Genomic DNA, 25587 nt, shown 5'->3' on the forward strand with positions numbered 1-25587 from the left:
GGACTGAAACAAGCTGTTAACAGTAGTTTCTTACTTGCTTTCAGTTTTCTGTGAGGTGCTAATGAAAACCAGATATTGCTGAGCTACCGAGTTTGTTCCAGCTTTCCCTGAACAGCTCCTGTGAGACTAATGAACCTAAATGTGGTTATATTTCTAACTGTTAAGTCCTTCTGATCTCAAATCTGGGCAGCCCCTGCTTGTTAAAACACTTCCTGTAATGAGGCACATGTTGACATAGGCAGAGCCCAGCCTCCAGCTATTTCCCACTTGTAAGAATTACTGTTAATACCTTTTCATTGATATTTTCATGTTGGCAGAGTTCATAATGCCAACACAAAAAAATGAGCTGATGCTTGTGCAGAGCTGTAGGTGCTCACAGTACTTTACAAGCCAATAAAGGAACACTTCTTGACTTGGGGAGCCTAACTGTCTGAACCTCTTGTTTCTAATCTACTGCTTTTCAGTGCTTAGTGAATTATAAATGCAACTTTCAAAAGGAGAAAAAGTAAAAAAAAAACATCGTTCCTTGTAGGACTGGGACCTTATTCACAAATCTTTTAAATACACTGTTATCACTAGATGGAGAGAAGAGAGAGCAAACAGAGCACAGGGAGAGAGAAGGTAAACTTGGAAGTGTTTATTGCTGCAGTGATTGTCCTTTGTTTCTGATAGTTCGGGGTTTTTTTTTTTGATGCCGTTGCTCACTAAATTGTCTTAATAGCTTTCTCTTCATACACTGGTAGATTAAGGCCATCAGTGATGGGGAGTCTAGAAGAAGGCAAATCCCTCAGAAAGGTGAGCACCAGAAACTGAAATAATTGATGATAGGAGCACAACAGGGTATTCAGCCAGGCAGGTGAAGCATTTTCTTAGTGCTGCACCTTGCATGCTCTGATCTTACTAGGCTTGGAGAACATTCCTGGCACTGTGAGAAAAACAAAACGGTCCATTTCCTCCTGTGAGACTGGCACGCTGCAGAAGGGAAGGATTACATCTTTCCACCATAGTCTTCATCTCATTCCTTTCTGGTCTTCAAAATATCTTCAAGTGCAGACAGTTGTTGTGTCAAGCTGTGTTTGATGTGTTTTGGTGTGTTCTCTCCACACAGATTGAGAAGTTGCAAAATCAAATTGAAAAAGAGAAGCAAAGTAATCAAGATCTGGAGACCTTGAGTGAGGAGCTGATAAAAGATAAAGAGCAGCTACAAGTCATCATGGAGACTCTAAAAGCTGACAAAGATAGACAGGTGCAAACTTCACAAATACAATATGAAAGCATGCGCTCGGTAGTGGTAATATAGTGATGCCATTTAAAGCATCTAGTTCAGGAGACAGGGCAATTTGAGTGCAGGTTGAACTTGCTCAAATGTAGGTGAAAGGCTTCTTAAAGCAAAATACAACAGCATGTGCTGGTAACTACTGCTCCTTGGGGATCTTCAGGCTGTTGTAAAGATAGACCTTCCCTCTTTGGGGAGAAAAGCCCTGGATCTTACTAAATGGGATACCAATTGGTTTTAGATATACAAATAAACCCCCAGTTTATTGCAGAAGATTGGTCTTCTGCCACCTGTATGATCGATTTAGTTGGGAGTTTCTTAGCCACCCGACCATTTTTGCTCTATTTCAGAAAAGATGCTGAGAAAGCATTTATGTCTTCTGGATTGATGTCTTAAATGCCCTTCAGGTTTTACTACTGTGCTGCAGTTCATGTGCAATGTCTTGAAACTATCTTATAGGTTTGTGCAAGGTATCATCTGTATTAATTTGACTAGTGAAGAAATACAGACACAGATCATTGGAGAGTGGTCTGTATATTTTCACCCTGTATTAAGATCTGCTCCAAGTTTTGTGGGTGAAGGTTAAAGAACAAAATGCCTTATTTGTGTAGCATTCTTCATCTTGAAGGGTTCTTGCCCAGACTTCTACTTGGGAAACTGCACTTTACCACCAAAGTCCTGCATTTCAGTTAGAATACATATAGACTCTTTGTGGTAAGAATTATTGAATGCTTCACAGGTAGGGCAGGAAGTAAAACCAGAAGTATCCTCAATCACCAGAAAGGGCAGGTTCTGAATTTTTTCTTCGTCTCAGTCCTTTTTGATTTCTGTGGATTTTGTCTAGATGAGAATCTAATGCACATTACAGTGTAAATCACAATTGCTTCAGCTGAAACTTGACCAGTGGGATAATTGGATCGTTCTTACAGAAAGTGTGTCCTTAATGAGATCTGTAACTGCTGTAACTTCTCAGAAGTTTCAAACATTATGGAGTTTGTAAACCTAGACAGAAAGATACCATTTATTAGAAATAATTACTTACAAAGCATCTTCTCCAACGTGTTTTCTGCCTTGAACTTCTTAGCTGGTAGCACGAATATAGCACTACTTTTAATCTGATAGAATCGCAGATTGCCAGAGGTAACTTTTTTTTAATCACTTTAGGTTGTTTGTTTTAGTCAGGGAAAACTATTGAGAAACTGGTCTTGAATTAAGTGGACATGGTTTTGTTAACAGTCATCTGTCTGCTTCAGGATTAACTTACACTGCACTTTGTAAGGTAGATAAGTAACATTTGCATGGTTGTTTATGTAGATAAAGGACCTTAAACAAGAAAACGATCACCTTAATCAAGTGGTTTTGTCGCTGAGGCAAAGATCTCAAGTGAGCAGCGAGGCAAGAGTAAAAGATATTGAAAAAGAGAACAAGATCCTTCATGAAACAGTTACAGAGACAAGTAGCAAAGTGAGCAAGCTGGAATTTGAGAAGAAACAATTGCAAAAGGACTTTGACCAGGTTAGAGAAAAAGTGGAAAGAGTGGAAGAGATGGAAAAAGAGCTCCATCGGCTGGAGAGGGAGAATGAACAGCTCACAAAGAAGGCAGCAGTGATGAAAATAGTAACGGAAAAAGTGGAAGTTCTTGAGCAGGAGAATGGGGATCTGGAAGTGGAAAACAGGAAGCTAAGAAAATCCCTGGACACGTTGCAGAATATTTCCATCCGGCTTGGGGACCTGGAAAGGGACAATAAGCAATTGGATGAAGAAAATCTGGAGCTTAGAAAAGTGGTGGAGACGATGAGATTTACCAGCACAAAAATGGCGAAAATAGAAGCAGAAAATAAGGAGTTGGAGAAGGAGAAAGAGGACTTAAGGAAGAATGTGGAAATGTTAAAAGCAATGAGCAAAAAATCAGAGAGGCTGGAGCTAAGCTATCAGAGTGTCAGCTCTGAAAACCAGAGGCTTCAGCAAATTGTAGAGAACAGCAGCAAAAGGATACAGGAGTTAGAAAAAGAGGTACAGGGAATGGAGAGTGAGAATCAGGTCCTCCAGAGAAACCTTGCAGAGCTAAAGGTTTCTGCCAAACAGCTAGAGAGGTTGGAAAAGGAGAACAAAGCCCTGGAACAAGAAATGTCTCAGCTTGAGAAAGACAAAAAAATGTTAGAGAAAGAAACAAAACGGCTTTGGCAGCAAGTGGAGCTGAAAGATGCCTTTTTGGATGATAGTACAGTAAAGTTGGCGGTTGCTGAGAAAGAAAACAAGACACTAGAAAAGGAAATTGCTCGATTCAGAGATTCATCTAACAAGCTGAAAGAATTTGAAAAGGACAATAAAGATCTCATAAAGCAAGTTACAATTGATAAAAAAACACTGGCTACATTGAGAGAGGTAAGCAAAATAATATTGCCAGTTTCGATATAGTGCTGGTTTTTTATTTCAGCTCTGCGAAACACCAGAGGAAGTCATCTGTCTCGTGACTCTTTAATTCATAAGCCAGATCTTCATAGCTTTATCAGCCATCAGGGATAGTGTTGCCTTGCAAAGTGGAACCTGCCAGAAATTGCCATGTAACACTTTGTGTCCACAAACAGTGTCTCCAAGTGCTGTCTTTTTTCATGATGAGTAGGGTTTTAACGCAGTTCCCATGTGGTAGCTGTAAACAAAAGGTTTGATACTTTCTCTACCCCCATGACCACAAAACTGTTAACTGCAGTTAACAATCTGTTAACAAACTGTTAACTAACAGTTAACAATCGCCAGCAGGCAAGATTGACTCTTAAGCATAGAAATTAGAGGACTTACTGAGGATACATTAATATCTCTGTTCTAAACCAGGTTTAGTTAAGACAAGGACCATCCCAGATGACCATCCTAGCCCTTTCAATAGCAGCTGCACCAAGTTTTTGCTTTATAACTACTTACAGCTTTTTCCTCCCAAAAGCTTCCCTGCAGAGTGAGAGCACGCTAAGCAGCTCTGCTGTTAAGCAGCAGTGATCTCTTCCAGTATCCCCCTCAACTGCAGAATGCAGTAATCACAATGCTCCTAGTAGTAATCTTTTAAAAATACACAATTAGCATTATGACATTGTCAAACTAGTGATACATGTGCCAGAACCTGGCACTCCAAGTGACCCATGGGCATATTCAGGTTATTGCAACTTTCTCTTGTTGCCTGCCCCAGCTGCTGTTGTCTTGCCAGAAACAGGATTTCCTGTGAAAGGGCATTCAAGGGAAAACAGTTGGTGCTGTGATGGCTGGGTGAAATACTACATTAGCCTTGCTAAGCTTAAGCAATTACATACTTGTAGATTTATTTTAGGTTTTGAAACATTAGTGTACTTTTGAGGAGGAAAAGAAATTTTATCACAAACATTTGAAGCGGTCCCAAGTTGTGTTTCTATCCAACTTTCCTTAAAAATAAATAATATAATTTCTGAGAAGGCTCCTTTTTAATCTTTCCCTTCCCAGACTTCTGCAGATTTCCAGTGGTGCAGACCCATAAAGCAGCATATCTTTTTTTCCCTAGTTAATTTCTATAGATTCTACAGAAGGAATCCATGGGTGTTAAACGGACTTGTTTACAGACCATTGGGCTGGCACTGACATTAACTTTACCTTTTTTTTCCTAAATTTGTGGTATCAGAGGACTATTGAATACCTGCAGTTTATGTTTAACAATGTGGTTTTTGGTTTTGTGGGGGTTTTTTTTTCTTGCTTTTATTTGCTATCCAGGATATTTTTATTTCTTACTTGAAGTGCTTCACTAACTTTGTTGTTCTTCATTGTTCTTGTTTAAGAAAACTTTGAGAGACAGCTGAGCAATATAGTTCTCTAAAGTACATTTGCATTTCAGAATGCAATGAATGGTAGGAATCTCTGAACTTGGCTATGCAGCTAAGATGATTTGTCCTTTTTAAACATGCTGGCTGATACTATGTCTTCTCAGGCCATTTCCAGACAGACCACTTGAGACCGCTTGACTGTCATAACAGCAAAGTGTTGTCCCAGTAAATCTTCTGGTACAGCTCCATCAAATCTCCTCCTCATATGACTTCTTTGTCTGGTTCTGCTTGAGTTTCTTTTGAAGAAGCATAAATGAAACCAGAACAGGCCAGTAAATACCATCACAGCTGTCCAGTCTCCAGAGCTGTCCTGTCTCTTACATGACAATGTAATTAGGGTTTTTTAATGTTGGCGGTATTTTGCCATATGTCAGAAACACAGGGTCAGTCGTGAAAATGCACGATTACCAGGGGACTTGGTAATAACATCTTAACCATATTATGTAAGGAAACTTGCTTGCTGAAATTTTGTCACTCTATGTGTGACAGTCTTGGCTGGGCTTTTCAGCAGGGTGCTTTGTCCCAGCTGAGAGGTAGGAACTCCCTCTGCTGGTGTCTCCTGACCAGCACGCATCCCTTCTGTGGCGCAAGAGCAGGATGTTTCCTGGCATGCCCACATTCCCTATTTTTGCAGGCAGGCAGGATGCCAGTATTGGCAGAAGTAATTCAGTACAGTGAGCGAGCCAAAGGCCAAAAGAAGCATTCTTCAGATTTATTCCAAATAAACTATAAATAAAATCAGTTTAATTCTGTACTCAGCTGTCGCTGATAAAAGAATTGTAGCTGACCTTCTTGGAACTAGGATTTCATCCAGTAAGTTTTTCAGTACTTTATTTAAAAAAATACACTGCTGGTAGTTTACCACCACCCTTTGCACAGAAACTAATCATGATAGTGCTGTTACAGGATTTGGTCCTGGAGAAGCTGAAGAGTCAACAGTTGTCTAGTGAGCTGGACAAACTGAGCCGGGAACTGGAGAAGATAGGTTTGAACAAAGACCTGCTGCTACAGGATGACAATGGCAATGATGACACGTAAGGAAACTGAGCTAACTTAGTCATTCTTTTGACTCTGAAGGCTTTTCCTCAGCCTAACTCAAGCCCTTTGCCTTTCTTTGTTATTCTCATCTGTCCCACTCCAATTACCCTTACCAGTTTTGGATATAAAGCAGATTTTTTTCTGTAGGAATCTTGGCAATATACTGCAGGTTTTGCAAAACTTTTTCTTCAGTGGAAGGAAGAAATGCCGTTTTCTGTCTCACTACCACAGTCCCACTCTACTACCCAATAGAGTAGCTGAGTAGCTATTTCAGCGTATATTCTTCTTTATATTCTCTTTACGATAAAAATAGTGTCTAACAAACAGTGGCTGTCATTACTCCATGTAACTGGTGATCCAACCACCCTTTAATATAAACATAGATGTTGCCTAAGGAATTCCTGACTGCAAGGAATTCCTTTGCATGTCCTATAGTAATGGACAAAGAAACCCCCACAACCCATTTGTATATAGGCCTCTTGGTAAGATCTGATTAGAGAAACATACCCATCTCTTAAGAGTCTTTAGAATCTACTCTGGATTTTTCTTCTTGCCATGAATGTACAAAAGAACCATGAGAAGAAATTTCTGTAGTGTAATTGGGGCAAAAAAAGAAGAAAAACTTATTTTCTTTCAAGTTATGTAGCTCTTAGTTCTGTAGAACTGTGCTGGCGCTACTTCTGTTAAAATTTTCCCAAGGCAGGTTCCCCAGCTATAATATATCAGTAGCAGTCTGTGGCAGTAGAGAAAATCATTTTCCTGAAGAGGCAAACACATGCAATGTAACGTGGTGAGATTTGGAATGGGTGAAGGTGAAGTCCCCTATGTAGATGGTGGCTCATATCCTAGCAGATATTGGAAAGCTATTCTCATGTTTTTCAGAAAATACAAGTTTCTGGAAAGCAAAACTGAATCGGCACTAAAAATGACACTAGCTGTGAAAGAGGAAAAGATTGCAATGCTGGAAGCTCAAGTGAAAGACTCTCTGAATTTGAACCAGCAGTTACAGAATGATCTAAATATGGTAAGAGGTTAACTGAATTTTAGTTGCTCACTATGTGGTTAGATGCATTCACATGCATTTTGTTCTTTTTCACTCAGCAGAGCAAGTTACCTCTAGTTCTTCACCCTTACATATGCACTTCCCAGAAACCTTTTTTGACTGGATTACTTTCTCTTGTCCCTTTCTATATAATCGCACCAATTTCAGGAAAGCTGTTGGGCTGGGGGCACCAAAAAGATGTTAGTTCGGGTTTTTGTTTTGTTTTTTTTTTTTTTTGCTTAACCACTGTTTGCAGATCTCTGTTTCCCTACGGCTTTTTCATTACTATGGTCTTTGTTTTGTGCCTTGTTTAATGAAAGGCTGAAGAAGACTGCAGTTGAATGATTTCACCTAAGAACAGCTTGCTTGTTAGGTGACAGTGAGTCAAAGGGCACCTTATTGGAGGCCAAGAGACATGGATTCCTCCACCTGTCTGTCTTAGTTCCCCCATCTGTGAAGTGAGGGTAATGATTGTTAAGTCTGTTAAAAGTTCCTGCATTGAAAGAGAGAATCTGCATATCCCATCATTATTAATATAAAATCCTACTTAAATCAGTGTTGAAGGTTGTTGCTTGCTGGCTTTTCAGGTAAAGAAGGACTTTGATGCACTTAAGCAGACTAAACAGGATGGGCAGTATGCTCAGAAGTCACTGAGGTATTCTGCAGAGAAACTCATTCCCAACCACCAAATGACTGAGAAGTTGGAAATGGGGCACCAGGAAGCTACCATGGAGCTGCTGAAACTGAAGGATAGGGCAATTGAACTGGAAAGGAATGTAAGCCTTCTCCTGTTTCCTGTTATCTTTCAGACTTCCCTTGCAATCATGAGTGGGTTGCTAGGAACTAGATTTTGAGCTCATACAAGTCTTGTGGTTGTCTGGAGCACATTAATTCTACTAAATTCTTCGGGTATCTTAGGAGCACATAGGACTTCTTTGTTATATATGTCATGTACATCATCATTGCCAGGATTAATTCATTGTATAACATCTGTCCTACCTTTATTTAATGCTGGGAAGAGTTTGCTCTTGCACATTTGTTGCAGAATGATCATCACTAATTGGTTCTCATCTTTGATAGGACTCCAAATGATCAAGACAGCTGTTTCCTTTCTTCCTTTCAGCCCTTCAATGCCTTCTGTCTTTCAGAATGCAGCTCTACATACTGAGAAGCAGCTGCTTAAAGAACAGCTGAAGCATTTGGAATCACAGAATGTATCCTTCAACAATCAGATCCTGACACTGCAGAAGCAAAATGTCTTTCTTCAGGAGCACAACACTGCCCTGCAGACACAGACAGCTAAACTCCAGGTCAGGACAACCTTGCACCTCTCTGCCAGGAGACTGGATTTGATTACAGTAGTGTGGAGAAGATGACAGCTAATAAGGAAACATCTGTATTGATAGGCTGGATGTAGTGATGTAAAGACAAGGTCCATAAGGTGGAGCTTAGTCTGAGGTCTGAATTTCTCTAAGCTAGAGGAGAAATCAGCTCTGTAGCTAATGTCTGCTAGCTGTTTTCATTACGAAGGTAGTTACTTAGAGGGAAGCTGTTAAAATCAATACAGCAAACTGCAGATGTGTTGTTCCAAAAGCTGCACTTCTGAAATAAAAGATCTTTTTTTTTCTGTTAATGGTATGCCTGTGAAAGAGCTTGTAAGAAATCAGAAGAGGACACAAGTTAGCTCCTAAGAGGCATCATAGCAATAAGTTCCAATCACAATTTTCATACAAAATGTCAAAGTTGCTGGAGGAAAACAAGCACTCTTAAAAATTAATTTTGAAAAAATAGCATGAGAGAGAGAAGAGTCTTAAAGGACAATATAGGATTAGCTCTTTTTTTTTTTACTGTTTCTCTTATCGAGCTTTGCTTCTTGCATCTTCATAGGTATTTCTCATTTGTTCTCTTTGTTTCTCACCTGTAATTGAAGTATATAAGCAGCATGAGAAGTCAATGCACTACCTGTGTACTGAAATCAGACTGTGTCCCCATACAAAGTGGTGCAGATAGTTTTGTTGATTTTGCATTAAGTTTTCATTACTTGTACATAACCATAAGGTAACTTAGCTTTGTACATGATTCAGGGATGCAGTTCAGTTGCAAGTATGCTAGCTTATCTTGGTCTTCCAGGCTCAAGAGCTTCTACTGTTAAAACAGCAGTTTTTCAGTTGAGGTTATCCTGTTATTTTCTGACTGCTGATAGCATGGCTTTATGTGGTGCACACTACCAGGAATAATACCAAAACAATGATTAATTGTCCATAAATGTCTTAAGTCTACAAAGCAATGGATGCATTCTTGAATAACTCTGTACAGATTCAAGGTGCCACTACATGTTTGTTGTATGTACCAGTAGGTGTAAATAAGTAATACCTGCTTTTTATTTGAGAAACTATAGGTAGAAAATTCAACTCTCAGCTCTCAGAGTTCTTCACTGATGGCCCAGAATACTTTACTTCAAAATCAGCAGACAGCCAAGGAGAATGAGAATGAAAATCTAGTGAAACAGAAGGAGCAGCTGAAAGCCGAGTATGAATCATTGCTTCAGGACCATGAGCACCTTGCTTCACTACATGAACGGCAGTCTGCAGAATATGAAGTCCTAATAAACCAACACAGCTGCTTGAAAACATTACACAAAAACTTGGACCTGGAGCACAAAGGTCTTGGTGAGAGGTATGATCACTGCCCAGGGGCGCAGAATAGCCAGAATGTGCCTATGTTACAATTTTAGCCTTAAATGTGTGTTTCCAATTACAAATAGAAGCTACTAAATCATTCCCCTGAAAAAGTGTCTTCTCATTCTTGCTGTCATTAGGAGATTAGACAAAAACACTTGCAAAGCTATAAATTCTAGACCTCAAAAGGTGGTAGACCTTTAATGACTGATGAAATTTAGCAAACGTGAGCTTACGCCTTGGGGATGCTTTATCAGAGATAACTTAGATGCCTTTCCTATGTTTAAGGGTCTGTGCTAGGAATCTTAGCAGTGCGCCTTTATGGTGCATGCAGCCTTAAAAAAGTTCTCCCAGATCTACTGTGTGGGGTATCTTTTCTAGTCATACAGTAAGGTCTGCAAGTCACCTAGGTAATTACCTGTGTGTGAGTAGTACATATTTTGTGAAGTTTAAGTCATTGAAGATTGTGTGTGGCATCAGCTTCATGACAAAGGAGGCTCTCTGAAGGAAGCCATACTGAGCAGCTAATGTGATGAGTTATTTCTTCTGGTTCTCACAGTCTAAGGCTTTTGCTTCAGGCCCTTTGACTGGATTGTGAAATCAGAGTAATCTGTTTATTGCTTACTCTCTAGTTACTGTAATTTTCTGACAGTTATGCATGGATCAAACAATATATATGATGTGCTGCTACATAAATGCTGCGTCACCTACCCTGCAAAACTTTTATTATACACCTTGGTGATTTTCCTCAAAATACTTGTATTTAGGTTAGTTTCTGTTCAAAACCATGAGCCGGATTCAGAGCAACTCAGTGGTAATCTTTGAGGGTGGAGTGAAACTTGGTGCTAACATTTTCTTTCCCAAACATTAAGGACCTGGCAATACAACGTGCAGTGAATTTTGATAAAGTATAGGAATAAGCCTATTGTGATTAAAATACCTACCAGGCTGTGTGACAGGACAGCTGCTTGGCTGTCAACTAAATGAGCTGTAAGTGATTACACAGATGCTGTTCCTGCTTACCAAGTCTCTCTCAGACTGATTAATGGCTCTCATTGATTCAGGCTTTGCCTGAGATTATCACACTGCGGTGTGTTGAGGCGGTTTGCTGGATTCTTTCTTTTCTTGGTGAGTACCAATTATTAAATAGTTTTAGCTGGAGGGAATAACCTGAAAACCTGTTTTCTAAAAACAAGTTATCTCTAGTGAAAGTGTTCAGATTACCATTGTAAATGTTAACAATTCGGACTGCCTGTTACTGAGGTGTGATGGCTAGTGAGAGATGTTGCAGAGGAGCAGATGGTGGCCTTTTTGTACTCAAAGCAGGTTGATTTTGGCAGTTCTAAGAGCACAGTGTCCTCCTCAGCAGATCAGTCTCAAAAGATACTTACCAAGGTGGTTTGTCCAAGGACAGCCTGTGTCTTCATTTGGCTGACAGAAAAAAGAGACAAGCTTAATTTTTGTCTGTGTGTTCTGTTTTGCCTCTGTCATGTGCTGTGTGCAGTTCAGCTGGCTGAGGGAGCTCAGGGGAGAAAGTTAGAAAAACAGCTGTAAGAAAACGTTTTCTTCTGCTACTCTTGAGGTATTTAACTGCCAAGATGAAATATCTCGCTTTCAACTTCAGATAGAATGCTCTACCTGCTAAATTTTCCCAGAGCAGCTTAGTGCAGCCAAGAAGTTTGTGCTGCATCTAAGAGACGAATTTTCTTTGTTGTAGCTCCAAGGTAATTGTTTTATCTCAGTTGGTGACAGCAGTGTAATCATGGCAGGATGGTACTCCTGTGCAAACCTATGACTGCAGCTTGTCTAGAAAAACTCACAGCAACTTTAGTTAGCTTGTGGACTCCTAACACTGTGTACAGCCAAGGTCTCCAAGGTTTGTGTAGTTCACTCTGATGCATTCTAACCACAGAATATTTTCTGCACCTGGGCAAACTTCATTAAATCTCCTTTGGCTCTCTATGCACAATATTAGCACTGCAGTGGGGATTCAATAATGGCTTGGGTGTAACTGTAGTGAAATGGCCTGTCATAGCCCAGCAAACCACAGACGTGTGGGTTTGACTTAGCAAGAAAAGGAAAGTTAGTATGTTAGGGTTACTTTCCAGTAATAGCCATTTCTTGACTTTGTGGTGTTTGGCTGACCATCTCAGCAAACACAGAAAAGCTGGACTCTTTTGCTGCATTTTTTAAATTGCTTTACATATTACACATTATAAAGGGAAGGTAATAACTTACTAATAGAATTCGTTAGCAGATCCTTGAGCATTTTCTTTGTGGCTTACTTTGAAGAAGTCTAATCCTGCAGAGACACTGGAAAAATTCGTCTCAATGAAAAAAAAAAAAAGCCCAAAATGACTCTGCTGTGAGGTTTACATGTTGTAGGGACTTGTATTAATTATTATGTTACCACTGCTGGCTGAGAATTTTCTTCTGGATTCTCTTTGCCACATGATTTTTATCATAGCTGAACATTTTTAAAGTTTTCTTAGTCACAAATACCTACCCACAGTAATTCTGCTGACAAAGCAGCAGAAAGAGTGAAAACCAAAAGGAGTAAAGAGGAATATGATTGTTTAGTCTCAGGAATGAATTGCACCAGAGCCAAATGGATTTTATTTGCTTGCATAAGAATCTTTTAAAAACCCCTCTGTCCAAGTACCTGATGCCTAAAGTGGTGTGAGCATGAGTATTGAATAGCCTACAGGACGGGTAACCTTGACCCCAGTGGTGTAGAGCTTGTCAGGTTGCACAAATCTTGCTCAAATAGCAGGCGCCATGCTGAATCTGGACCACAAGAAAATTTTGCCTCAGGGTTTCATTAGGGCTTCAGAGATGCAGAATCACTTGCATTTTTGCAGTCTCTTCTTTTTTACCTTACACTGAATATCTGGGGGAGCAGCTGTGGTCTACCTCAGGGGTGGGTTCTCATGCTCAAAGGCAGCATGTGGATCTGGGCCAAGCTGCTATAACTGGACCAGTATACTGCTTCCCTCCAAGCAGTCCTCTTTAAAAAATAGAGGGCTTGATTAAAAATGAACAGAATAGCCCTATCATACAGAAATGGCAAAAGAATTCACAACACAGTTTCTGCAGTTGCAGCCATGGTAATCTCTGCCAAATGACTGACTGTGGAGTTTGTCTTCTTAGACTCTGGATTGGCACGCTGTCTATCTTAAATATTTCTTCGAGCTGGATGTGAAACCTTCCTCTGCTTTCAGGTTCTTCTATTTGTTGTACAGATACTGAATTTGAAATGTCCTGGAGCTGAATGGAGGAAGAAAACAAATAGATAAGGTTAATTAAACTTCACTGCTGTTACTGGGAATGAATAGCAAAAAGCAGCTTTTGTCTGGGAGGCAGGTACTTTTCTGTGTGGCCCTTCAATGGACTGGAATTTGGGACAGGCTGTAATTTGACCCCGGGATGAAGAGAATGGTAGCCTGAAGGGAGAACAAGTTGGCAGGAGTCACTGTATTTGGTGCTGTCTGCTGCTTTTGTTTTTGTTTTGAAGTTTTCATGGCTGCAGAGTAGCTTTGCTCTGCATTCATCTGTTTTGGGATGAGGGTCGTGGATAGAGAATGCTTGTTCTCTAGCTTTTCCAAGAAATGCTGCATCTTCCATCTAACTGCTGTTTTAAAATTGTTTAGAAAGATGTTTCTCCATGACTGGTACAGGTATGTCTGCCCAGGGATATTTTGGGGCAATATTCTTTTATCAGTCACAGAAAAATGTGCTGATGACTTTTGATGTTCACTGCACCAGTGTTGCCAGTGGCTTTTGCTGGCGTGAGTGTGTGGGCACAGACCCTGAAGGAGGCCACCAGAGGGGAAAAAAAAACCCATTTGAGAACAGCTTGCTGTTTTGCAATGCAGTTTTAAGCCACCTCATTCTTTGCAGTGTTTTCCAAATGCAGGCAGTGTAGCAGCTCAGGGACGCTGAGCCTGCCTAATCAATGCCTGTGTCAAGTATCCAGGGAGTTGTTACACACCTCTTACTGTAGCATTCCAGAGATCTAAATTAAAGACACAGTTGGTGGCATCTGTCCGTCTCCCCACCCTGAATGATTTACACACAAGTTGTATAAACCAAGTAAGAGTGGAAGCCTGGGTGTGAACACCAGTGTTGCTCTTGAGTTTCTCACTAGTGAGCAAGTAGAGCCACTCAAGCAGGTGGGTCAACTGCTGCTTAAAGGTGTTTTGCTGTCAGCTCGCTGATACTAGCCCCATCATCTGCCAGAAATATGCAGGAGATTATTACCTATCCAGGATGCTATTAGCTATGCATATAACCTAATCTGCATTAGTTTGTTACCTAATAAGCTGTTGCTCATTCTGCTGCTTTTGTGTTGCTTTATGACTGCTATTTTTTGCTTTTTAGACAGGTTTTTGAAGCCTGCCACTGATAATTATTTGTGAATTGATTCCAGTTTAATGGTGCAGTTAACCCTCACCCTGGAGACTTGTGTGCTTTTTACCAACTGGTCAGAATCTTGAAGTAAGGTAGATGTTTAACCACACAAATGTGTATGAAGCCAAGCAGGCAAGAAGAAAAAATCTTATCTGGTTGTTGTGATGTTACCTATTAAAAATCTTTAACTGGAGGAAGAAAAATGTGTAAAACAAAGCTATTTAAATGCTGCTACTCTATTTTCAGATACAACAGTTTAATGAAACACAAGGCAGAATTGGAAGAGTTGGAAATAGTTTTAAAAACTGAGAGAGAGGCTCTTCAACAAGAGAGGAGATCAAATGCACTAACAGCTGGGGAAAATCAGAAGTTGAGGGAGGAGCTGGACAGGTAGGATTCTCTTGCTAAATTCTTGTATGCTGATTGCAGTGCTGGCAGACAGCAAGGCTTAGCTGATCTGTCAGCAGGTACAGAACTTAATCTTCAAATTTTATGCCTTCATGATTTGTAGACATTTTTAGATTTACCAGATGCTATAAAAGAATGTCACAGTATCATCTTACAATATTACAGTGTTTTACAGTTCAGGACACATTAGTGCTCAAATTCCATGCATCGAGAAAAAAGTTCTGTGAATTGTCTTTATTTGTGCCAAATAGAGCTGTGTTTATATCCAAATGCTCTTAAGTATATTGTGCCTCAGATATCTGTGGTCTGTTTCTTACATACTGAGGAAAGATCAGTTTCATGTTTAATCTATTTTCCTTTCAATTCTTAAATAGATTTGAAATATTTTATACTACTAGTGCTACTTTCTTAATTAAATTGTATCATATGCTTAGAATAAAAATGCCTTTAGGAGTTAGTCTTTGGAACTGAATGTTTGACGTAGTGACAGCAGCACACTGGTGGTATGGTCTTTGGATGTGCGGTACTTTCTGTGAAGTGTCCTTCATAAGACTGTTGACGTCTTCGTGTTTAGGGTGAATTTCTTTCACAGCCAACTAAAGGCAGAATACGAAGGTCTACATGCACACACTAAGGAGCTGAAAACTTCCTTGAACAACTCTCAGTTGGAGCTGAATCGTTGGCAGGCTCGCTATGATGAGCTGAAAGAACAGCACCAGTCCATGGATATCTCTCTGACCAAGCTGGATAACCACTGTGAGGTGAGTAGCTGTAGGCAGGTATACTGCTGGGTCCCTGTTAGAGACCATTGTGTGAAGTTTCTGGCACATGGTAAACAGTCAAGTTACGGGGTTATAATAAGACCCTCATATTCTTTGAAGTTTATCATTGTATATTATGTTGCTCTGCTATTCTGTTAGCGTGATTATGGTGCACTCCCAGAGAATCCAGATGCGAAAGAGAGATTAATCTATCTTGTTTAATAGCTGCTGTCCCGTCTAAAAGGAAATCTGGAAGAAGAAAACCATCATCTTCTGAGTCAGATTCAGATGCTGAGCCAACAGAATCAAATGTTACTGGAGCAAAACATGGAGAACAAGGAGCAGTATCACGAAGAACAGAAACAGTACATGTAAGAAACTAGAGATTTGATTTGTGAAACCTGAAAAAGTCATCTAGAAAAACATAGAATAAAAATAATTATCAGGAGTAGGACAAGCAGGGGAATGATAGGTCTGCTTGATACTATGTAATGGGGAGAAGCAATAATATGTCTTTGCACTGCTTTACCAGAGAGGGGTATTCAGGACAAGCTCAGCTCTTTTCAAATAATATAGACAAACTCATACTGAAAACTGAGTTATGAAAGATGGAACTTCTCAAAGGTTTTTGAATAGCTTGTGTCATGGTTTAAGCCCAGCCAGTAATTCAATACCATGCAGCCATTTGCTCACTCCCCCCCCATTCCTCCCCCTGCTCCCAGAGGGATGGGGAGGAGAATCGAAAGAATGTAACTTCCATGGGCTGAGACAAGAACAGTCCAGTAACTAAGGTATAACACAAAACCACTACTGCTGCCACCAATAACAATAATGATAAGGGAAATAACAAAGGAAGAGAATACAACAACTCACCACCTGCTGACCGATACCCAGCTTGACCTGAGCAGTGATCTAACCCTTCCGGGTAACTGCCCCAAGTTTGTATAGTGGGCATGGACGTGCTGTGGTATGGAATACCTCTTTGGCTAGTTTGGGTCAGGTGTCCTGTCTCTGCTTCCTCCCAGCTTCCTTTCCTCCCTGCAGAGCATGAGACTCAGAAAGTCCTTGGTCAGAGTAAACATTACTAAGCAGCAACTAAAAGCGTCGGTGTTATCAACGCTGTTCCCAGGCTGAAAGTCAAAACCACAGCCCTGCACCAGCTACTAAGAAGGAGAAAAATGACTGCTACTGCTGAACCCAGGATAGTATCCACTCCTTATTCCATACCATTCAGGTCATGCTCAGGTCTCGCATATTCAATATGCCATCACTCTTATATATATACATATATATACATCCACAGAGAGAGATATCATTCCTTAGTGCATGGACCAATCTCTATAAAGCTGCTGAGTCCACCCTGTCCATGATGTCGGGCTCCATCTCTTCTAACAGTCTTTCAGAGCAGAAGAGACTGTGTGCAGTGTTGGATCGTGAATATCCTGGGCAATAGTATCCATTGTTAAGTCTACCCCTCGAGCATGAGTCCATCTGTATGTTGCATCTCTGCCCTGATGGCCCGAAGTGTCATGGGCCCACCAGGCTCAAAATAATTCACCCTCCCCTTCAGCAGTTTCTGAAACTTGTTGTTGGGGACTCCACACAGCTGCCTTCCATCTCCTATGCTTTCAAAGCACTGTAGGGGCCCAGTGGACTAGATACTCGCCCATACTGTCCCACACACCCTGCCAGTCAAGATTGTCTAGACTCAGGGAAAATCTCTTGGTCCTCCTATATCATCGGCTAACCCTAGACAAGACCCAAACCTGACTCCGCTTAACTTTCGAGACCAGATGAAATGGTCATGGGTAAAACACACTCTGTGTCTGTACCAACATGGTGATCCCCATCACAATCAGCAGGCAGGTCTCAAGGGTACCCAAAGGCCATTCAAAACCTTCAGAACTCTCAAATGATGATGCTGTAGTTGTCACTGGGACTGGTGTAGCTGCTGTGCTTGGAGCTGGATTATCTGCACTGTTTGCTGTAGTCAGAGTTTGAGCAGCTGCTATACTTGTCACTGGGGCTGGTGTAGCTGCTGTGCTTGGAGTTGGAGTAGCTGCGTTATCTGTTGTAGTCAGTAGCTGCTGTACTTGTTACTAGGGTGTGTGGGAATGTCTCCCTCATAGACTGACCACCAGAGGGGAGGGGAAAAAAGATGTGTAATTGCCATACACTTCTATTACATACTTCCCAAAGTATAGAGGTGGTGACCACACTGGGAACACAAGTCAGATCAGTTTCATGATCAATGAGTCTATTGTATTACAAGTCATTACCGTAAAGTACAGCGAAACAAGAGCCTTAGCACAACCCCCCCAAACCCATAAACACTAAATCATCAAATACCAACTCTAAGGTGCAGCATGCTGAAACTGTGAGATCAAGAGCAGCAACTTTGAGAGCCAATAAATCAACATTGTGACGAGTGACTGTTAATCTGAAACAATGAATGCTTATCACAAATACGATTATACACACTCTGGTCAGATCTGTCTTTATCTCAACCCATTGGGTTGTCATGGTTGAAGCCTAGCCAGTAATTCAGTACCATGCAGCCATTCTATCACTCCCCCACCTTCCTTACCCCACTCCCGGAGGGATGGGGAGGAGAATCAAAAGAATGTAACTCTCATGGGTTTAGGTAAGAACAATCCAGTAACCAAGGTATAACACAAAACCAGTACTGCTGCCACCAATAATAATAATAAGGGAAATAACAAGGGAAGAGAATACAACCACTCACCACACGCCGACCGATACCCAGCCTGACCCGAGCAGTGATTTAGCCCTTCCAGGTAGCTGCCCCCAGCTTATACAGCGGGCATGATGTGCTGTGGTATGGAATACCTCTTTGGCTAGTTTGGGTCAGGTGTCCTGTCTTTGCTTTCTCCTGGCTTCCCCTCCTCCCTGGCAGAGCATGAGACTCAGAAAGTCCTTGGCCAGAGTAAACATTACTGAGCAGCAACTGAAAACATCAGAGTTATCAGCACTGCTCCCAGGCTGAAAGTCAAAACCACAGCACTGCACCAGCTACTAATAAGGAGGAAAAATGACTGCTACTGCTGAACCCAGGACAGCTTGGAAAACAGCTGAGTTACAACAAAAAATATAATCTTAAGAGAGTCATTTTAAATTTAAATTCCTGAAGAATAGCAAATATTCATACTCCTCTAGTTTTTGTCATTTGCATTTTAATAAATACCTCTTTTGGTGTTGTTTATGAAGGGTGCAAGCGTTGACATACGTTGCTGCAACCCCAAGCACACTATGAAATGCTTAAGCGAGATAACCTGTTTAAACATACTGTACAGTGACAAAGAATCCTATTCTCACTGCAGTGAATTTCTCTTATAGGTACGAAGGAAGGAAGAAAAGTGTTCTTAATCCTGAGAATTTTAGTCTAAGCACTTCAGGGTGATGTGGGAGCTAGTGACTTTTATTTTAGTAGTGGATTATATGGTTGAAATGCTAGAAATTGTTTGCTGAAATTGGCTGAATACAGTTCAAATGTACTGAGAGATTCTAAGCATATTTATCCAGGTGTCTGACAGTTCTGTGTTTGAGGTACATTAGACCTACTACTGAAATGAAAAGAGATTTGCTAATATCCACTGCACAGGCTAATAAAATAAGTAAAAAGAAATAGTAAGATTACATGACACTCCTGAAAGTGCTTTGACACTGCTCATAGGAGACCAAAGTAGTCTTAAAAAGATCAAGTATTATTTATTTCTCTACTTATAGCAGCGTAGCAACACAGGAATAAAATACACAGTTATGTAGACAATGAAGTTCAATTGTCCGTGATCTAATGGCTTTTGGTCTTCAAGCTTTTTCATCATGATTAATTTCATACAGTTCAGAATATGCTTTTCCCTCTCACAGTGACAAATTGAATGCCTTAAGGAGACACAAGGAAAAACTTGAAGAGAAGATAATGGATCAATACAAGTTTTATGATCCTACTCCCAAAAAGTAAGTACCGTATGGGTTTTGTTCTGCTGTTCTTGAAGGTGAGAAAGTACCTTCCATACTGGAGATAATAGAAATTTCATCTGAAGTAAGGATAGTGTCATCTCCACTTCTGTCTCACTCTATGAGCCATTCTTGGAAGTATAAGTTGTGTTAATATAGAGCACAGTATCTCATGTGGAGCCCTGTGTTTTAATACTGGAATCTGAAACAGTATTAATTGGAAAAGAGCCCCTTGCCCTGATGAATATCATCAGCAGGGGGAGAGGGACCCCCATTATGATGACAAAGCAGCAGTAGGAACTTCCAAAGCTGCTCTTCCAAAGGAGCTAAAGCAGTCCACTGGCGAGAAAGGACTTAAACCAAATTACAGTAAGAACAACAAAAAAGAGCCAAGCTAATTCCACCACACATAGTTCTGATTGATAGCCTTATAGCAAAGAGAGGCATTCATGTTTAAAGCGGTTTCAATTGCTTTCCTTCTCTGACTGTTCCTGCAGTAGAGCTTTTGACACCATTAATGTCTTACGTGTGTCTATATATGTAGTTTATATTTCTAGCAGAGGAACAGTTGTCTCTCTCATATTTCTCATGCTGAAGAAATATTTCTGTAAAATAGTTCAGACTTTGGGAGAGAGATAGATCTTGAGCTCTGTGAAATTCTTTCTGCATCTTTTGAACCAATTCATATCAGTAAGCAAAGAAGAATGTGTGAAGGCTCGATGGTGTTAGCATAACTATAAACATCTTCGGGGGGTATTGTTTGTAGTGTTTGATGAATCCCATTCACAAAACCTACTTTATCAGGAAAAACCACTGGATTGGAGCCAGAGCCTTAGTCAAACTAATCAAGCCAAAGAAGGAAGTTATGAGGGAGCGATTGAAAGCAGCAGCAGAAAGCCCTCAATCGCATTCTGGATCTGCAGAGACTGTAAACTCTCCATCTGCCTCCCAAAAACTGAAACATCAACAAGAGACTCAGGATAATAACTCTCAAGGGTCAAACTCCGTGGAAGAGAGAGAGAACCCTGGAGGTTCTTCAAACAAAGGTAGGGAATGCTCAGCCTAAATATATGACCTGAACAGTATATTTTGAAAACATTTAAGAAAGATTTTAAAAATACTTAATGTACAGGATATGTTAATATTCCATCACATTTTGTTTGATATCCTTTTTTTTTTTTTTTTTAGTAAACTTTAAGTTTTAGTAAGCAAAAACCCCCTAAACTAAGAACATGAACTTTTAGTTTGGTTTGGTTTGGTTCTTTTACCTTCAGCTTTTGTATGTGATTTCTTGGTTTGCCTGAATGTATTGCATGTTACTGAATAAGTTGGTAGAAATACTTCATTTACTGGGATTTTGCAACAAAGCAGTTGAAAGTTGGACCATGTAATACTGGAAACTATATGGGCAATAACTGGTCTCGCAGACACTGCCAGAAGATGGCGCACATGCAAAATAAATAACATCGAAAATGCTAATTTATTGTAATCCAGTTATTTTGGGGGATGATAAAGTGTTTTGACTTTGAATCAGACTAAGGATTGCTTAATTTAAAATGATAAAATGATTTTTTAAACACTTAAAGGCAAATGTGAGGAAGATGAAATGATTTCTTTTTCTGTTTAGTTAGCTCATACAGTAAATCGCTTCCTAATTATGGGAAATTTAAAAGAAAGCTCCTCAAAGCCTTTCTTAAAGGTAACATGTATCCCAAGGTTTTCTTATTGTATTGAGATCTCTTCTGTCAGCTTCTATATATAGATTATTGTCCTGCCGGGATACTTTTCAAGAAGTAGTTTTGAAATTAATCCTTAAATAATAATTTTTATCTTCCCACTGGGGAGTGTGGAAAACAGAAGGGGTAGTGGCTGAGGAAGGTAAAGCTGTTGTTATAAACTCCCGTGTCTGTCTGACTGAAGCTATTGTTCTGGTTGGGTTTTACATTTCCTTTTATCTATTCTAATTCTTTGAGGTCATTGATTCACTTAAAAATGTATGTCTCAGATAATTTGTATGATTTCAGGAGATATTAAATGTTTAACATGCATCCAAAGTTCAACCTGGGAATTTGGATTTGGGTTTCCACAGAACAAGGCCCTCATGGAGTGCCAGAGATGAGTCTCTGAGGCTTTGTTCTTTTTGATGTTCTGTCATATGTGCTTATGTTGAGGTGCTGTCAGTATTAAAACCTAGAAGACATCTAGGAAATTTTGAGCATATTATCACCAAGTAACACACACACCTATCTGATTTTACTTTATTTAATAAAAACATTTGGGGTGATCAACAGTAATTTCTGAATTTCTGAATTTATTATATTTTATGTATATATGTTAATCTGTGACTTAATCTGAGTCAGATTACCTGTGATTATGTGTTAATCAACCCCCCAAATATATGTTAGTCTTTGTTTAGCCTTTGTTGTTTCTACTAGTTGTATAGTCTTTAATCTGTTTTAAGAAACTTTTTAAGTTTTACTTACAAGGCTTTTTTTAATTTTTTTCTTCTTTTCGGGATACCTGGGTGATAATAATTTAGCTACGCAGCGCAAAAAGATTGCCTTTTTGAGAAGCAAAATCAAGGATAAAGAAAAGTCTCCTAAGTCTCCATCAAATCATCAGTCTCTCTCTAATCGGCTCCGGTTCTGGTCGTCTTCCAACATCCCATCCTCTCCTAATGAACCTCTTTCTTTCCTGGAATTGGGAGATTTCTAACATTCTCTTTAATGTTTATCTTCATTTAATTCTGACAAATATTTAAATAAAAAATTAAAAGAATCCCACACCTTAAAAGAACTCATACCTTGATAGAAACACTAAGCATGTCTTTACAATACTTTAAGTACAAGCACAGATTAGTGAACATGGACATATAAGTTTTCCCATAGAAGATGAATTGCACACTGTGGATCGTTTCTTCAATGCAGCATATTTTTAGGGGACCTCATGGCATACAGTTTGCGTATGTATATTGGCTGTGGTGCATGTTGTAAGTAAGTGAAGTTGCTATGTGCTTTGATATTTTCTTGCAATCACATACTTGCATCGTGTCCAGTTAAAGTGTTGAACTGATTTGCTGTTGCTATGCTTCTACAGTGTTGTAGTCCTACTAAAATACACCTCTAATATATAAGCAGTCTCAAATCCTGGAGATTCTTCCAGTATTCTATGCCACTAAATGTTAAAAATGGCAGTTTAACATCATTGCTTTTAAGTAGTCTGACTTTGAATATAGAGTGGAAGCTACTGGGAAAATTATTCTCTGCAAAGTGTCATGACGTTTGCATTCAAACCTGCTATTTAGCAATATTTTACACTTCCAGCTATGAAAATTCATCCCAAATTGAGCTAAAGTTTCAGTTTCTGCTGCTTCAGTTTTGACAGATTTTTATTTTTTAAAGAAGAAAGTAGATTTGTTCTCTTGAGATTGGGAACAACTTTTGTCATGGATTCGTTGCCCAGAATTCTTACTGCCTGATAGTCACGACCTAATGGCTTCTGAAGTTAATATGTGGTTCCAGTCCCCATTCTGTCTTAGACAGATATATGCAGCGCAGGCAATATGCTTTGGGGAGCTCAGCAAAGAGGCCAAAAGATCTCATCTCCCTTCTAACTCTGAGAATTGGCTCTATGTAGCGCAACAGGGACACTGACACAGAAACCTATTGCTGCCTATTTTGGGATTTGTAGAATATTTGTTTCCAGGGCAGTTAATAATTCTGGCATATACAGAAGGTGTTAAGTGCATCTACAAAGTCAATTAGAAATACGGATTTGCATGCCAAGCTTTAGCCAGTAATTGCTACAGGCATGCCATAAACTTAAATTCTGAGAGAAAGTGCCAGCCTTGTGCTGTGGAGCCTCTGCATGCATACTGTGGCAGAAGATGTTGTTTCTGAAGTCAGCTTCCAGGAGTCAGTACTTTGGTCCATTTCTCTAATGCAGCTTTGCAGCTGCTCTGTGCTTTGAACTGTCTGTCCATTGTATCTATTAAGTTGCTTATTTTGACCACTTCACTCTGCTGCATAATTCTTCATATTTTGTTCTGTTTTGTGTGCCTTCAGACATCACATTTGCATTACAAGAAACGAATTAACCTACCTTATCACTAGGAAACATGTCTTCAGCTTTTTGAGTCTAATATTCTAGCAGGCAGTTTTCATTGTTCTCATGCTAAGATTCCAGAAATTTCACTTAAAAATCATGCGCCAGAACATCACAAGAACAGCAAAATTTTAACTTTGTGAAGACTTAGCTCTTGCTCCACAGCAAAGATCTAAACTTGAAAGCAATTAGCTTACTGTGCAGATCATGTTAGATAATTTCCAAATCAGCATTATTTCTCTTTGAATAAGAGCGTGACTACTGTCACTCTTTCCTTATTCTATTTTGTTACTGAAGTAAGTGCTTATAAAATGTACCTGCAAGGAATAATGTTACAGGAATTTCACACTTCACTTATCTTTTCTGCATTCATGCCTTTGCTCCATTTCTTCCTCCTTTCACGGTAATTATTGCATGTATAATATCAACCCTCCCACTGGCACTAAGCAGCCCTTGTCACTCCCACACTTTACAGAGAGCACACGTGATTGAGAAACTGGTGGCAGAAATTTCCTATCCAATACTGAACTGTTTATGGAAAAGCTTGCAAAACTGGTGCCTCTGCTATGCAGTGTCTTTGTGCCTGCTTGTCATGTTTGTATAGGCAAGTAAATACAAATCTCCTAATGCTATTTTGCATTGACTTGTATTTATTCACCTCTCTCCCTCTCAGTGATAATGGACCCAAAGCAAAAGAGGAATTCCCGTCATGGAGGCAGCAATGAGAATGTTGAAATTGCAGCAGACTCTGCAACAAAACACTCCTGTGTGGAGCTGGGTTCCAGGACTTACTCAACCTCAACTGTTCATCTACAGACTTCTACTCCCATCTCCAGGCTGCAGGGCAGACCAAAAGGTGTGCAATGGCAGTGCATTTGATATACCAGCTGTTACTACAACTCAGGCTACTTTGTAGCTCCTGCTTGGGTGAAACATGGCTTCTAGTGCCATTCAAGCATAAAACCAGAGCATTAGTATCTTCATTCCTATTTTATTTAATTGATCAGGTACAGGGTTTCCTCACTCTTGTCATGTCATCAACTTGACAGACCACCTTTGGCTGTCATTTCTCCTGTGGTTCCCTGCCCAGTGGTTCACAGCAGTGGTTGTAAGATTGCTGCTTTTCCAATGTTGGCTCTGTAAAGTCCTCTTGATCACCTTAGTCTTCTACACTGCTAGAATGCATTGGAGACTGACCTGAAGGATTAACCTTCCTGTGTTACTATTGCCTTTTAAGTTTTGTATTCTTTTCAGGCTGTAATTCAGAAGATAATCTATGTGAACAGTCCCCTGAGGTGGAGTTTGCAAGCACCAGACAGCACGGTAAGCTTGTACCAAGCACGAACACTGTGAACTTCTACATGGACTTTTTTCTAAAATAAATTTTCAAAAACAATGCTGACATTGAGATGAGTTGCCTCAGCAACAGACTTCTTAATGCATGGCCTACAGATTTGTTGCTGGTTTTTCTGGACAATGTTTAATTCCTTCCTTAAGGGAGTGACTCAGCAATAAAATGAATTAGAGGTGGGGGGTTGTGGATGTACAGTGGGCACACTGGTGCAGAAGCAGCACTGTCTGCTTAAAGATTTAAGGAACACTTAATTTGAAGGCTGGTTACCAGCTCCTTCCAAAGAAATACACTGAGAAGGAGACAGCAACTTATTGTCAAACTTCTTCAGTGTTTACACTACTTTGTTAATAGTTGCTGTAAAAGAAAAGCGCAGAATATATTTCTTTGTGCAAAAAGTGAGAAAAACAAGATGGATCCTGAACAACTTGAATTGAAAAATGAAAATGGTTTCTACTCTGTCCAGACTTTGGTATCCTGTGTATATTATGTTGTTAATGTTTTCAAAGTGACTTAGTTGCACAGGTTCTATTTTCAGAAGGCATACTGTAGCCAAGTCTTTTAAAGAATCAGAGGAACTTAGGATCTGTTTGTTCAGTGCTTGTTTTGTGTTTTTTAGTGTCCAGGCCAAACAGTTTAGAGAGCAGCAGAAACGCTTCCAGCAGTAGTTCACCTCTCAATTTGAAAGGTAAAGCTTTTATA

The 25587-nt window shown here is 39.9% G+C and overlaps 1 protein-coding gene across 3 annotated transcripts in view; it reads left to right on the top strand.

Annotated features, from left to right (window-relative positions):
- CCDC88C (coiled-coil domain containing 88C) overlaps positions 1-25587 on the top strand; it is a 95606-nt gene that overhangs the window by 64261 nt on the left and 5758 nt on the right. For 2 of the 3 annotated variants that reach the window (XM_065685708.1, XM_065685710.1), the window contains exons 14-28: positions 1109-1246; positions 2591-3661; positions 6022-6149; positions 7036-7177; positions 7783-7971; positions 8344-8505; positions 9594-9871; positions 14530-14673; positions 15266-15452; positions 15678-15823; positions 19341-19430; positions 20235-20476; positions 24208-24390; positions 24789-24857; positions 25505-25573. In XM_065685708.1, the coding sequence (XP_065541780.1) occupies positions 1109-1246; positions 2591-3661; positions 6022-6149; positions 7036-7177; positions 7783-7971; positions 8344-8505; positions 9594-9871; positions 14530-14673; positions 15266-15452; positions 15678-15823; positions 19341-19430; positions 20235-20476; positions 24208-24390; positions 24789-24857; positions 25505-25573 (3238 nt within the window). The remainder of the gene's footprint in view (positions 1-1108; positions 1247-2590; positions 3662-6021; positions 6150-7035; positions 7178-7782; positions 7972-8343; positions 8506-9593; positions 9872-14529; positions 14674-15265; positions 15453-15677; positions 15824-19340; positions 19431-20234; positions 20477-24207; positions 24391-24788; positions 24858-25504; positions 25574-25587) is intronic. The other variant, XM_065685709.1, reaches the window with a different exon arrangement.

Source organism: Lathamus discolor, chromosome 6 (assembly GCF_037157495.1).
Source record: "Lathamus discolor isolate bLatDis1 chromosome 6, bLatDis1.hap1, whole genome shotgun sequence".
Lineage (NCBI taxonomy): Eukaryota > Metazoa > Chordata > Aves > Psittaciformes > Psittacidae > Lathamus > Lathamus discolor.